Source organism: Mus caroli, chromosome 10, assembly GCF_900094665.2.
Source record: "Mus caroli chromosome 10, CAROLI_EIJ_v1.1, whole genome shotgun sequence".
NCBI lineage: Eukaryota > Metazoa > Chordata > Mammalia > Rodentia > Muridae > Mus > Mus caroli.
The window spans coordinates 99,928,260-99,944,896 of NC_034579.1; the positions used below are offsets into that span (position 1 = coordinate 99,928,260).

The following is a 16,637-nucleotide window of genomic DNA, read 5'->3' on the forward strand; positions in this document are numbered from 1 at the left end:
TTTGAAAAAAAATATTGATGGTCAAATTATGCCTCTTATAAGGAGACTTCCCCAGATACTAGAGGCAAGGCAATGACCTCTGACATGATTCCTTGGTCACACATACAGTTGCCTCAGGTTATTTTGTTTATCACTATTTTTGAGAAAAGGTCTATATAGCCCAGGCTGAAGTGGAACCCATTGATTAATTAGCCCAGGCATGCCTCAAACTCCTGCCTCAGGTATCCTTCTGTCTCTCTATATGATGACATGCAAATTCAACATCCTTGCATGCTCACCACAGCTTGAGCCTAATTAACATGTCACATCCCATTACAGAAATCTGTCACTGATGGCAAGAGTCTCAGGACTGTAAAGGATATAAGTACATTCCTTGATGCAGATGAGAACCCAGTTCTTAAAATTACAGAAAGACTTGGGAGTTGTATTCATTCAAACCGAGATCATGCTGCTTTGTCCATTGCTTTTTTTGCTATTTTTGTTGTTGCTGTTGTTGTTGAGTTTTCACATAGATAAAGACAAGTTTGCGCATGTCACCTCCCTGGAAAGAAAGATCAGTCAATGTCCTTGAAAGTCTACTCTAAATCTGGGAACTAAGATTCATGCTAATACCTACAATGACATACAAGGGTTCCTTGGATGAAAGAATGATTAAACACTAAATTATCGGGATAGGAAAGGAAAAGGGAGTAGTTTGCAAAGTGAACTGTTTCTGGATGAAATGGTCATACAGCCATTGTGAAACTGAGACTTGCTATGTAAAAGGCTGAATTGCAGTTATGGGTAGAAAGCACTCTGGAATATGTAACTGTGAGTCCTTCAGGCATCATCAATGTTGTTTGCTTCCATTCTGCTTGTGTTTTGTTTCATGTTGGTCCTACAAATTCACACCAGGGCCTCGTCTATGCAAGACAAGTGTTCCACTACTGAATTACAATCTGAGCCGTTGATTTCTTGAGACAAGCTCATTATGTAACTGGGAGGAAGGCAGGGAGAGTTCATGAATTTATGATCTTTCCATTTCTATCGCTCAGATGCTTTTTGTGAAAGCAGGCATACACAAATATCATAGGTTCTGGGGCAAACTGATTTGTCTGTTTTTATGAAGGGTTTGGGCATTCACTATTTTTCTGACCATTGAAAAGAAATTTCTCATAAGAATACTTATCCTCCCTGTGTCTGGTGGGCCTCTTTTGTATTTGTCAAAAGAGCATCACATTTACCACTGCCCATATTACCTCTCCAGCACCGATTTTCTTAAAAGTCACCATGTTCAAGTAGATACATATAACTGATACAACCCTGTGTTAAGGTCAAGGTCATCTGGCATTACTCTCCCATTGTGTAAGTCCAGGTAAAATCCATGTCAGTCACTTCTATAATCTCAAATTCATGACATTAAAGTCATTGCTTTGCATTTAGCTATAGCAACTGGATTTCTGGGGCAGATTGGGCACTTTTGTCTCATTCTTTGAGTTACCTTACTGAAGATTTGTTATGAAAGTTGCGATTTAACTGAAATTAAGAATATTCTTAGGGACAAGATTGTTCTATATGTTTCAACATAATTATGTCATATTTTCTGTTCCAAACGAGAATAGAACATCTCAGCACATGGGTAGCATCATAACTAGAGTTTTTTCAATGAACTCAAACCATAACAAAGTCGTGAACTCAACTAGAACCACTACTATTCTGAGAGAAAATAATCAAAGGGAGACAAGACATAATAATGTTTATACTCTTCAGTCATAAAATCTAAACATGGTCCTTGTATTAAAAAATTATCAAAATACACATAATCCAAATTTAAACATTATGGAACACAATTAACTGAATACTCGCTAAAATATAAATGGCGTCTGGTATTCAGTTCAACATTTGGAATCATTAATAAGCAAAACTGTTAGGGTCAGGATGTGTGTCCACAAGTTTATACTGCTATCTGTGCATAATATACACTTGGGCGCCTCTGTGCATTTGCTGTGTCTAACAATGATTCTCTTGGAAACCACATCCATATTTCTACTTACCTCACTGAGCACAAGTCTCAGCTTGTAGCATGTGCACAACACAGGGCAGCTGATACCTTGCCCCACTTCTATAAATATATCTGTCACAGGGAGACTAACTTGCTGAAAACAGACTTTCAGCAGGGTGTCACTGGGAGACCCAAGGGAATTGGATGATGGAACAGAAAGCTACATTTAAGCTTGTGCTTTCCACTGTAGATTCAGGGTATCCATGTCTCCAAACACATTTCCAGCCAAAGAATAGTTTCTATGCACACCTTGCCTTTGCGGTCTCCTCAGCTCAAACAGAAGTTAACTTATTTGTCTTTTAAGTTGCTAATACCTTCAACTTTTTCTTTATCCCTAGTAGGTCTTCATGTATTTTTTAAATGTCTATTGAAAAGCACAATATATCTTGTAACTAAAGGCATTCTCTTACATATTTTAAGATATGATTCATTAATACTAAGTAACTATTAGTAATTGGAAATAGACACATGCTTTTGGGAGTATACATGAAATCTATGCTATGTTTGTTAACATGAAAGACATACATTAACAATAAAGCAATTATTATACTACACTTTTATTTTTGCATACCTAAGTATGCATATGGAGATACAGAGAATATACTTTTCACTATATCCCCAGATGGATATAATAGTTTGAGATTACATACAAATAGATTCTACTATTTCTTTTGTTTTGCTTTGTTTTGTTTTTGTTTTTTGGTTTTTGTTTTTCAAGACAGGGTTTTGCTGTATAGCCCTGGCTGTCCTGGAACTCACTTTGTAGACCAGGCTGGCCTTGAACTCAGAAATCTACCTGTCTCTGCCTCCCAAGTGCTTGGATTAAAGGCATGTGCCACCACCACCCAGCTAGATTCTACTATTTCAATTGTAAATTATTTTAAACTGCTTTTAAACATGGATCTCAATCCTAAATTCTTAGAGGGCAATGAATTCATGTATATGTAAAGGTTATAGTTATCAGAAGGAAGCATTTGCTTTCACTAATGTCTTAGCCTTTCATTAGTAAATAGTAATGATTATGAATTAAAATCTCTGGTGAATTATACACTTCACATTGCTTCCTAGTGAAGGAAATCAGTTTATACTGGTGTAGTCCACCTAGTGTGGCCTGGGTTTTCAACTGTCCTTGATAAATCAAGAGATCAGAGAATGGGTAAGCAAATAGCTGTAGAAGCAAGTGTGGAAGCTTGGGGAATCCCGAAGATTTCACTGCAGTTCACTCACTTAGAAGACCTAAACTCTAGACCATAGATGGCAAGGGTTGCTTAACATTTTGTTGTTGTTGTTTTTGCCTTACGAGCATGCCTTATCTCCTGTGTACCCCAAGTCCACGGCTCCTAGCTTACTTCTTGGCTTGGCATAACCTTCACTGCTATTCACTTTTATCTTACTATATGTTCTTTTTTCGAAGCAATATTTGTTGTGTTTAAATATGTACCAGCAAAAACTTGAGGTAGAGACAAAGGATCCAATTCTTTATATTTTGTTCAGGACTTCAAAATGATTAAGAGAAGGAAGTAACTTCTAAAATAGAATGTCTCAGAGGCCATGCTTAAAGTAAACATCATGAGAACTGATTGAAATCACCATGGGTGGTATGTCTCAACGTACCAGCTTTGCCTCCACCACTAAGAGAGTAAGAAATGGAGAAGGACAGATAGAAGCATCAGATTTTAGAATGCATGATTATATATGAATATGCGACCAGTACTCTAGTTATAACAAAATGATATTGGCTGATAGTACTCTTCAGCTTACCTTATTAACAGTGTTCAAATCTTTGTGAATCAATGTTAGAGAAACTTCCTTTTTAAATATTAATGTTTCAGTGAAATCAAAGGGGAATTTTCATATGATTTAAAGCAAGAAGGAATTCAACCATTCTGTGTCCCCCATCATTAAATACTTGCTAGGGTTTACTGTGGTTTCAAAGCAACCACGGGCACCTTTTCCATATTACCTAACTAGTGACCTTTGCTGTACTTCAGGCATGAACTTCTTGAAGAAGCTCGGAGAAAAGGATTACCTTTTGCTCAGTGGGATGGACCTACTGTGGTTGCGTGGCTGGAGGTAAGCAAAACTTAAGTCAATCATTGATTCTGATTGTTTAGAGACAGGTAAAGACTGGATTCTGAAACCACAGCTTCAGTATCCTACAACTTCCCATAAAAAGAAGTCTACAGACTTGTCAGCAATGAGATATAACTCATTATTTTTGTGTTGGAACAGAAGAAAGGGTGCAAAGAGAAGTGTACCCACATCTGGTCCTCCTGATTTGTACTAGCATAGGAGAAGAAATAATTACTGATATGTTTTGGAGGTTTTGAGGATATATCAGCACCTGTGCATCACCTCTCATCAGTAAGAAACAAACAAATAAACAAACACTTCATTTCACTCTGAACTAAACGCTGATGAACTGTTTAATATTCTCTTCCTTAGAGTATAATGTAATTCTAAAATGGCTATATATTGCCTAAATTTAGACATCTGTGAAAAAGCAGAAGACTATGTATCATCCTCTGTCTAAATCACTTGAGCATTCAGGTTACTTTATGATTATTAAAGAGATTAATTAATTAGTTAATTAATTCATTAAATTTAGTTTGATATAACAAGAACAGCATTTGGTGTTTCCTCCACAATACAATATTATGAATAATGCATAAATACTTGATCTGGATAGAGGACAGCATTCTAAAAGGGAGGAAACAATATATTGGACCCCAGGTTGGATAGCACGACAGTAGTATTGCTTGACATTTGAATTCAGTTCTCCATTCATGGCCCCTAGTATACCTGATGTCAAAGGATACCATTGAGGTTTGTCCTGCCTCCAGGAAAGAGCATACATGAAATAATCTGTGGTTATAAAATAACGTTATTATTATATTAAATTCAGAGCTAAGCAAATAGCCAATGAAGGAAAACTAAAGCCTTATTTGCTTTAAAACTGTTCTCTTACATATAAAAATATGCTTTTAAGATTTTTTTCTTGGACTGACTGAAATAAACCTGTGTTTTCCTTTTGATATATTCATTAAAATCAATTAGTTACTGAAGTTTCTACTAGACAAACAGTTTAAGAAATCTCACCCCGACAAAGGTATTTCTTGTGCAGATACTAATTCAGTAAAATGAGCTATGTTTTGACAGAGACTTGGTTGCTATTTTAGTAAGGGATGAGCAAATCCTTCAGAAAAAAAAAAAAACAGATTTACTGACACTAAGGTGCTAAGAAATGACAGCCAGTGGAGCCAGAGCTAATTAAAGCAACCTGGGTGCAGAAATTGCTCAAATGCATTTCCTAATGTGACACAAATGACAAATGGAATAAGCAAGGAGAATAGTCACTCTGAGCCTGTGAATGGGCGCCCATAACTCTTGGGCTCTTTCTCTCATCCTTGTGGGCCTAATCTATAAAGAATTTAGATTGGGAGGGAGTCTACAGCTTTCCACATGCATTATCTACTCTAGAGTGTCTCACCACAGATGACACTTGTAAGAATTAATAGACAATATTGGGTAATATTAACCAGAGTGGAAACTCAAGCATCTTAGAAGACAGGAAATCATTAGCGAACAATCAAGGTACATGGTGCTGAGTTATCTTGAAGAATTTGTGTTTATGAACCAAGAAAGATGGTTGATCATGTGTCACCTCAAGTGTCCTTGTGAATATAAGGCCAATCCCTTTGTGGTTGCCCTTCTGTAACACAGCATGGATTATATAATTCCTATATTAAATATTTATATCCTGTGTTTGATTTTAGCCACAATCCAAGGCACATTGATTCAGATCTGGGATTTTGTTCCTTGTCTTTATTCCCATTATAGACTCATTATTTTGTAGTATATGAAGGAAAGGATGTCTGTATGAGTTATCTACTCTTACATAATAAACTATCCTCAAACATAGATATATTTTCTCACTAGTTTTAAGGATAAGATATAAGTACTTGAGTAGAATATTTGGTTTGGCTAAGGTTTATGCTTTGGTCAAAATCACAGGGCTAGCAATAATGGATCCTGTCTCAATCCATGACAGACAAACTGGCTCTACAAACTGTCTTTACAATTTAAAAGAAGAATTATAATGTAATCATTAAAGACTGTTCAAGCCACTTACTCAGTGAAATTTATAGATAGCTGATATTTTTATTATATGTAGGAGAAGTTTGGTGCCTGTCAAGTTTAGCACTAATACCATAATGTTTCAATTTCAAATGAATTCCTACCTGACTGTTGTTTGGAACATATACACAGTGTCTCTATGTATTTACCTCTCTAGTCAAAATTAATAAAATTTATCTCCTGGAGTTGTAGACAGCAAGTAAATTTATATATTCAAGATAACCTTGAATACCTGGAGGATACAAAAGACACTAAATGATGTATTAGTTTTCTGGTTGCTGTGAAAAACATAAATAACAAAAGCAGCTTTTTAAAAAAGGAAGCATTTATTTTGGATCAGGTTTTGATGGTGCAAGTAGCTTATGGAATAGAAGACAGGTTGGCAGCTAGAAGGGGCATAGGTATAAAGGTAGGACTGTGAGTCAAGTGGTCCAATGCACCATCAATCAAGAAACAGAAAAAGAGAATATTGATATTCAACTTACCTTCTGGGTTTTATTCATTCTCAAATTGACACCAATGGGTTTTTCTATCCACATCCATCATTGTTTTTGCTTGCTCAGTTATGCCTTTCCGGGAAGTTCGTCACAGACATTACCAGAGGTGTGTTTGGCAGGTGATTCTGACACCCAATTAAGTTGTAACGAACCATCACAAATAAACACTATGGTTATTCTAAACTCTGTATTCTTTTTTTTTCCAATACAACAGCTCTGGCTGGGAATGCCAGCTTGGTACGTGGCAGCATGCAGAGCCAACGTGAAAAGTGGTGCCATCATGTCAGCTTTATCGGACACTGAAATCCAAAGGGAGATTGGAATCAGCAATCCTCTGCACCGCTTAAAGCTCAGGCTAGCTATCCAAGAGATGGTTTCTCTCACCAGCCCTTCAGCTCCTCCGACATCGCGTACTGTGAGTCAATGTGTGCCCCTCCTTCCCCTTATGCTGACCTCACAGCAGCCTAACCCCACAGAGCAAAATGTGGCAATGCACAGTTCAGTGTCAGGATGGATTATTACAAAGAGAAGCGACCATTGCCTCATTAACCTCGCTGCTACTTTTAATCGGCTTTCAATCAAGGAGCTCCTATGCCTATCAGACTTGAAAGCTGCAACCACGACAGACTATGATGCTAGATTTAGATTTCCCTCCCTAGCTAAAAGACCTCAAACCTTGCAGTTTCTCAGAAGTTCCATTTCTTTTTAATCAGGCATCTTCTTGGGCTTAGCCCAAAGCATCCCAAGTTTCTGAAGACACACTGCTTAATTTATTACCGATAGGAGAATTTCATGCTTAAAACAATCATATATGATTTGTTTTAGAAATACAAATTAGATTCCTCTACTACTTCAAGATGTGCCTCCCTTTTATAAAGCCCTTTTATGATTGTATCCATAGCACAGCACTAATGAGAATATTACTAAAAAACAGGCACTCATAATAACAAATACAGTCATCAGAAATAGTCTGAAATGTTTTATCTCTCTATTGAGTAAATTTTCTCTGATAAATTTATAATCCCTCCTGTGAACTAGATTTGCCCCCCCCCATATCTTAAACAATATAACACCACGTGAGAGAGTAAAATAAAATCTAAGGAGGAACGTGATCTTGCTTTACTGCAGCTTTCAGACACAAAACTGACTTCAATGTATTTTAAAGATGGCCTTATATAATCCTAAAGAATTTGATGCAAGTCTATCATATTTATACCACCTTTCCCCCATGCCTAGTGTTCTAGATTCCAAAGCCAGAAACTCATGGTAAGATTTCAAAGAGCTGTGTATTGAATAAATACATATAAGTCTCCTCAGTACAATGTAAGGAGTGTGTGTGTGTGTGTGTGTCTGTGTGTGTGACTTCTACTTACAGTTTTATTTCAAATAGATAAGAATATACTCTGCTAATGTATTCCAGATAAAAAGTGATTTAGAAAACACTAAGAGTAAAATCGGAGGTCATTAAAGTAGTTATTACTGTAGACCATATTCATATCTGAAGACTTTCCTGAGTATCTACAGTTGAGAATAAAAGCATTGCACCTGGTTTATAGAGAGTGGCAATTTCCCACACGTAAATACAGTAAAAAAAATTTTTATAAATTCAAATTCTGCAAAAAATTGGAAGGTTCAAACTTCCAACTTCCAGTTTAAAAAAAATGAGATAAATTATTTGATTTCCTTTAGTTGCAAACACAAATCCCTTTCTTAGCAGAAAATTTTTTTAAAGCACATTTAACCCCTCCCCAAAAATGTTTACATAGAAGCAAGTTAAGTTACAAATCCAAAGATTAAAATACATTAAATTGTTTAAAAGGCAAACAAAATGGAGAATTTTTAAAATACTCAGAAGTTACCTGCAGTTGGCTTCAAAAGTTTTTTTGTTGTTGTTGTTGCTGTTGTTATTGCTATTGTTCCTAAAACATTCTTGTCACCCACAGGGTTATAAAACCACATCCACACACCTTTCCATTACTAATCTATGTAGTAGCATCTCTGAAAAACCTTCTATTAAATAACCTAAAGTCGAGCTTTGTTTTTTTTTTTACCATGCATTGACTTCTGTGTACCTTTAAGGGTCTTTTTAAAAATCATCCCTTTTCTTCCTTCATTATTGAGTAAACTAAACAATAATAATGTCAATGCTTGTCACATTAAATTGTCATTAGGTATATAGTAATTCCTATAGATATTCATCTGAAGAATAATCATTGGCAGGTCTGAGCACTGTGTGAATGGGTAAAGTGAGCTTTAGGATAGCAATTTCAACACTCAGACCCAGGTCAAAAGCTGGGTGAGTTTGTTGGCATGCCTGTAAGCCTAGTTCTGGGAAGCAGAGATTCAAAGTGGGAGATAGAGACTAGTTAAACCTCTAACTCCTTAGTTCAACAAGAGAAGATGCCTCAATGAGTTGGGACACCATCAAGGAAGACACCTAAGGCCTAATTCTGTTCTCTATTTGCACATCTGTCTATGTGTGTATGCACTCATGCACACACACACACACACACACACACACACACACACACACACACCCCACTGTCATTTTGTCAATCATTCTTCCCGGATATACAGAGGATATAAACTGGATATGGCTCTGAGTTCGCAAAATAAAATGAAGGGAGGAAGGCTTACTGAATGGTACGTTCAATGTGAAATTGTTTAATTTCAACATGTGAGACAGAACCAAGAATAGAAAAAAAATACAATTTTTTAAATGAGAAAGTTTACTGTAGAAAAAGTATTTTCATCACAATTCTAATAAAGGTGTTTTAGCGTTTTTTATTATAATACTATTACTATGTAACCTTTCAAAATTAGTAACAGAATCTATATTTTCAAGTATTAAAATAGAAATTTAATTGTTGCATGTCTTCTTTATAAAATTTATACAAAATTTATATAAATAACACTACTACTATTTAAATAAAAATCATTACTTTTAGGTAAAAAGTAATTTAATAATTGCATTATGCATAAAATGTGTACATGTACATATATTGTTGTATAAAATATATTTATGTCCATAGCAATAATTATAAATGGGGAACTTTCCCAACACCTTAATCATCAAATTCTATTGCCATTCTTCCTGCCTTAGCATCTGGTTATCATCCTGTTTATATTTAAACTTTTTAAATTACTAGTAAACTTGATGGTTTAGTAGGTTTCCTAGAGTTGTCTAAGCTTTTCAGAATGTTTTCAGAGTCTCCATTGAATTAAAGGGGTGGCTGCCATTTAACTAATGAATTAAAGTCTTTTAGTGACAGGGCTTGTATGTACCAGGCAATATACTGATACAAAATTCATATGTTAAGCAAAGCTGTACCTCTTTCAAATTTAATCTACTACATTTATTTTCTTCCTCGTACTCCATCTTCATAGGACCATTGACACAGATATATTTCAAGTGTAATTTGCTTTTACCAAAGAAAACTTTCCTATATAATTCATTCAAAATTATATATGGGGCAGAGGAGAAACTAATCCATATTAGCGATCTGTGTTTGGTTGAATGAAAAATTAGTAAGATGGAAGAATGATGGAAGATGGCTCCTAGGATAGACCTATATCTTGCACATATATGTGTACATACTACCATGGTCACATGTATGCCCACACATATGCACAACTTTAAGATTACAGTTCCAGAAGCTTTAAATTATAAATTTTAAGTTAGTTTACTTTGCAATCCACTTATAAAGGTAACAGTACTTCAACATGATCTAAATATTAACCAATCTTACTTTGAGCAAGACACTTTGTAGGAACGTTCTGAGGTCTAGCTCGTTGAGTCATTACATTTTGACATCCAGAGAACTAATTACTTCTCCTGATTAAATTTCATGAGTTATTCTTTAAGTTAGTTTAATGTTTACTTTTCTGTCATAGCTCTTTCCAGGATGATTTAATTTGGTAGGGATCAGAATTTTTAACATCATGAATTTTCCTCTCAAGTCTCAATTAGTAATATGCTGTAAGTATTCTAGCCCATCTTCATTTAAAACAGGGGAGCAAGCCTAGGGAAACACAGTTTAAGGAGGTACTCAGTATTGGCTGTCAAACTTGTATTTCCATTACTTTGAAAATGAGTACTTCCTTAAGTTTCTCCCCGTAAGACATCTTTCCCTCCTTATTCTAGTCTGCTCTTCTGTTATGATTTAAACTTTTGTTAATTTTCCAGTGTGAAGTATATAATTTCAGTTCTGCTTAAGACACAGAGAATCTGATATTCAAAGATATTTTGGCATCATTTTGAGAAATTACTGAAAAGTGGCAATACAGGAATCTAAGCTTCCCACACTGTAGTTAGTAATGCACTTGTGGCCTCGTTAATCACCTGCTATACAACGCTGGCCACTAAGAAGGCTATTAAATTTTGTTCCATGAACCTCATATATTTGGGTATTAAGCATAAACTGCTTTGGTGGTAAGCTTCTCAGAGAGCCACATATTCTCTGATGTCTGTCCTTATACTTGTCCAAAATACTCTTGGAATGATCTTTACCCTTGTTCTCAATGTCTTATAACGATTTGGTTTTTCATAGACACCTAGATATGACGTTCTCCTCCTCCTCTATATAGTCTTGGACCTCTAAGTGACATACACTCAGATGAGAATTGAGTCCTCTATAGTGGGAGAATGAAGAAAGTAAATTGATTAATTCAATTGCTAATAAATCAATAGATATACAATAAATTGATAGATATAGGCTTGATTGCAAAGTAAGACCTTAACCCATAGCTATTCTGGGATGGCAGTACATGTATCTAATCTCAGCTCTTAGAAGACAGAATTTGAGATCATCCTAGAATACCTAATGAGTTCCAGACCAAGAAAGAATACAGAATAAGATACTGTAAACAAACAAACAATCAAAAAGTCAAAAACACATAACAAAACCCCCAAACATCCTCTTCTGTTTACCTGAAAGATCTGTATAGAGGATTCATTTGGGGTTATCTCACAGTATTTTAAGGCACGAAATGTTCTTCAGGATCAAAGCATCATGGGCTGGAGAAATGGTTTAATGCTTAAGTGATACAAGCCATCAGATAAGAAGCCAGATATCCTGAACATGTTTGTCAACTCCTTCAATGGAGTGAACAGAGAGAAAAGAATCATTGGAACTTGCTGACTTCCAGTCCTGCCAAGAAGACTCAGCTTCATGTTTAGGGAAACCGTGTGCCCCATCAGGAATGGACAGAAAAGGATAGAGGGAGATTCCCAGCACCCTCTCTGAACATTGCACCTTCACAGACACTGAAGACATGTGTGAATAGCCCACCCACTCACACTGTGTCTCCTACACATGCACAAAAACAATCAATAAAAGCACATTTTAAGAAGAAACCTTCACATGAAATGCAACTTCTGAACATGCTACTTCTGGAAGTATGGCAATCACATTTTCACACATTGTCCTGGAATTGTGTTCATTTTGTAAGTAGAGATAAAAAAAAAAAATACAACTCTAGCTTCTAGAATCTCACCAATCCCAGGATACTTTGCATGCTGACCAGTGCAGAATTTCTAAAAATCTGTGAAACAGTTCCGCTCAATGAAGACATAAAACTGATCATGGAAAAGTAAGATCATCACAATTTGGAATCAGAATCAATAGAGAAACTGCACAGTTCACAGTTAATGAGACTTTCGGTGACATAAGGAGCTCTTGTGTTCTAAATGTGCTTCATAAGTGGGTGATTTTATTTTATAAGAAAAATTGGCTTGGTATAAATTCTGAAGCTGTTAAGTAGGGTAATTTTGTCTGTCTGTCTGTCTGTCTCTCTCTCTCTCTGTGTATATATATGTGTGTGTGTGTGTATATATGTATGTCATGTATATATATATATATGACATACATATATATATGACATCTAGCCTCTGTAAATTTTCCGATTTATTAGAATTATGAATCTTCACTACATAAATCTTTGTTATAGAAATAGATTTGTATATGACATTATATAAAATATACATAAGTGACTAATATATATGATTCACTGATATATAATTTTGTGAGATTTCTCTTATATAAAGTAATACGTATTTTATTGTCTATACCATTATTTTAAATTATTTCAAAATTATATCTTTATATTCCTAAAAATGCTAAACATTGTATTAGGTAAATTATAGAAAATTCCAGGAGTCACATGCAATATTTTGGCATTGCTTTTGCTGCTTCTTTGAAAACAAGGAACTAGGAAGTTCCGTAATTTGGAGAACTTTGTGTATAGATTTGCTAGGGGAAAAAAAAAAAAGGATTGTGACATTTGATATGAACTGGTTTCCAATTGAAGGAAATAATACCATGATCTCTATGTTAACAAGTAGATATTAGATTCAAATTATTGATTGTATGTTATATAGAGAGCTAATACTAAAGATTATTTTGTGAGAAAAGAAAGGAGAAACTTCTTAAAAGAGTAGTCCATGGTAGAAAAAATATTTTAATTTATTCTGTTTCCCACCATAGTATGGGTATGACTCTGGAGAAAGCTCTTACCTTGAATGCACAAGAAAAACATATTATAATGGTATCTTTGTTATCTTTCTGTACCTGAAAAAAGGGAAATTAGGGAAGAAATAATGTACTTTGTCTTAAAATCTCAGAGAGACCGGGGCCATCATGGTGGGGAAGACATGGCTGTAGGCAGAGAAACATGGTGGTAGGAACCAAATGCTGACCAGCTGTGTCTATAGTCAGTAAGCACTGAGCACAGAATTGGAACTTGCCTATGAATCCTCAAGACCTGACCACAGTGACTCAGTTGTCCCTTGAGGCTCTACTTCCTAAAGTTTCCACAACCTTCCTAAACATTGCCACCATTTAGAGATTGAGTTTTCAAATGCTTGAGCCCAAGGAAGACATTTCACATTCAGACCACAACAGTTGGTACTGAGATACACGTGAAGAATAAGGAAATGAATACTTGGAATTATCATTATTGACGAGGAGGCTGAGAAATATCTTTTTCTAAATGAGAATATCTGGAAATAATGTTTCAGTTCTTTTTCTTCTCCATGAAGGCAAGGAAGGACACATTTATTGGATTAAAAAAAAACCCACTAGATAAAGCTGATGCTATTTTTCAGTCTGGGAGGTTTATAGCTTCTCTGTGACATTCAGTTTACCATGTCCAAGGATGTTGATGAATAAAAATGTGTGAATGGAATTCTCTTGATAAACAACTGGTATACTGGGTTACCATGACAGAACAAAGTTGTTCGTTTTACAAAGTTGAACCTGATGGCCACATTCTTTTAGAATGTGAAGTTTGACCGCAGCAATTTTTGATTCAGATTTGAAGAATTATTACCAAAATGAGTATCATAGCATATCTCTCTCCAGTTAGCCTATTGAATAAAAATAAAGGCGGCTTTCAGCTAGCTGCTCATGATGCATGTGTAGATCAGAATCAATTTGCTGTGTGTAATGCTGTTAACTAACAGAGGTGCCTCCTTTCTCTCTACCCCGGTTCCCTTTCATGGATGGCTTTGTTACCATTTGGCTCTCATTAGCCTTCAGGCAATGTGTGGGTGACCCATGAAGAAATGGAAAATCTGGCAGCTCCAGCAAAAACGGTTAGTCTTCAAAGCTACCTTGAATCTGAACTAAGTTATTTGTCTGGAGAGAGAGAGAGAGAGAGAGAGAGAGAGAGAGAGAGAGAGAGAGAGAGAGAGAGAGAGAGAGAGAAATTTATTTACCACAAACCAAAGAGATGGAATATGTTCATGTAATTAAACACAAGGATAACTGATGTTTATCTATATATTTACTTTAGTTTGTTTGACAATTTAAAATGAAACTATTATATTGCTATTGCTTTACATCCTAAGAGTCTGTGTGTTGTTACACGGAGACAGTAATAAATAATATTGTAAAATTTAGGACTGGTAGTCAGTGCCTCTTAGACCTGGGAAATGTCAAAGGAATACAGTTACTAAATCGATCTTAACCAGTTGTAGGAAAGGATACATTGAATCTTCAATTTTAAGATGATTATGTAGGTCCTTGGGCTATACCATCCCACATGTAGCCTTCTATTAAAAAGAATTGAGGTGTTATCTTCATTTGGTTTTACAAACACACTTTTAAATTACTTTGAGGACTCTAGTCACCAGCTTTAAAAATATGATGTTTTGCAGTCACTCTTAATAAGAAGGATCAGAGTTGGGCACAGCATGTATTTTACCTCTAGCAATTTCATTTTAAACTACTTTCACTTTAATTCTCATTTAAACTTTTGATTATCTAGAATGGAATGCTGTCAAAGTATCAACGAAAAGTCACATCACAAATTGTGTTTTTTAGTTGCTTCTGGTTGCTACTGGCTAGTTGCTTTAGTTGCTACTGGCTTCTTTAGTTTCTTCTGGTTCCTTGTTTGACTGTTGTTGGATTTGTTTATCCATAAACTTTGTCAGAAAGACACAGTTCTTTTCTTCACTTCATTCATTTCTAATCTGTAACCTTTCTCCATAAATCTGTAACCTTTCTGCATTATATATTGAAACGCATAATCATGAGTTTGTACTAAATTAGAAAATGTATAGAAGTTTACAAATGACAAGTCCTAATTTTTACAAATCTGATAACTTCCCATATGTTTTATGTATATTTAAATTACAGTTAATTTAAATTCTATTTTGTGCTCTTTATCTGGGCTATTGAATGGGTATAATATGCATGTCTGCCTATGTCAAGATAATTAACATACTATATTAAAATTATGCTTCTAATAGAATTTGAAATTAATGTATGTTTACCTGCTTTATAATCACTTCCTGCTGCTAACCCAGAAAGAATCTGAGGAAGGAAGCTGGGCCCAGGTAGGAAACTCAAATGCTTTAAGAAATAGTTAACTTTTCAGATATAAATTATGAAACAATTGTAGGTCATCATATTTGAAATGATCACTTATCTTATTAATGAGACTGATTATATTTAAATCAATATTATGTCTATTATTATAGGTGCATCTTTTTGAACCATATGTTATAACTAAGATGAATATCATTTTAAAATTTGTGCACATAACAGGGTAATTTTCTTTCTTCCTCTGAAATGGATCTATAACTTCAGTTTCTTGTAATATTTGTGACTGTGATATGTAATCATTCAAGTTTTATCTCTGTGGAAATTTTTCAAAGACATCTTTGGTATCCCATATGCTTTAAGGTATCATGTGTACTATTTGGGTGTGGGTATGAGAGTGACAGGTGTTAGCACAGAGTGTAAGATGGGATTAATCCTAAATTGGTAAACTGATCACAGGAGACATAAATTTATCATAAATAACCCTGAGTGCACAAAAGATAGTATACATTTTCTTCAGCATTTCTATACATTGGGGAACTGGGAAATAAATTGAAAAAAAAATAAATCTGTTTCCTTTATAAGAATCTTTATTTAAACATGCTAATGCACAGGGTTGTACTCAATTTGGAAATTAACACAAATCTCATAACTAAAAACCATTGATTTTTTTTCTATATTTACATACTATAATTAGAACTGTGGATTCATAGCATAAGAACTAAGTAAACAGCTGTCTCAAATTAATATCTTTTAAATAATGATCTATATCTTTTAAACTAGCATTCTTAATGATGAATTATACTTTTATAAATATTGGGTTTCATATTGATAATTGCTATGACATTTTTTCACTTGTTTTGAATACTATGTGACAGAAACACTTCTTACATTACAAAAGGGAATTAGCTTATCTGTCTTAGTGTCCTTTTTATTATTGTTATTATTACGTCTACTTTATATACATAGTCTAAATTTCTGGTTAATGATTCTTCCAGGAACCTAATGGAACACTGGATATACACTCTTCTTAAAAACATAATGCTGACTTAGGTATCAGCGTGCTGTCTTTCAGAGTCAGTTTTTTCTCCATTTACAGGGGTTTCTGTTTCACATCATACTTTGCTCTGACACAGG

At 34.9% G+C, this 16,637-nt stretch overlaps 1 protein-coding gene across 36 annotated transcripts in view; it reads left to right on the top strand.

Annotated features, from left to right (window-relative positions):
- The window catches only part of Ppfia2 (PTPRF interacting protein alpha 2), a 460,521-nt gene that overhangs the window by 419,060 nt on the left and 24,824 nt on the right, over window positions 1–16,637 (top strand). For all 36 annotated transcript variants that reach the window (XM_029482321.1, XM_029482324.1, XM_029482326.1 and 33 more), the window contains 4 exons: window positions 4,033–4,114; window positions 6,890–7,090; window positions 14,207–14,269; window positions 15,485–15,514. In XM_029482321.1, the coding sequence (XP_029338181.1) occupies window positions 4,033–4,114; window positions 6,890–7,090; window positions 14,207–14,269; window positions 15,485–15,514 (376 nt within the window). The remainder of the gene's footprint in view (window positions 1–4,032; window positions 4,115–6,889; window positions 7,091–14,206; window positions 14,270–15,484; window positions 15,515–16,637) is intronic.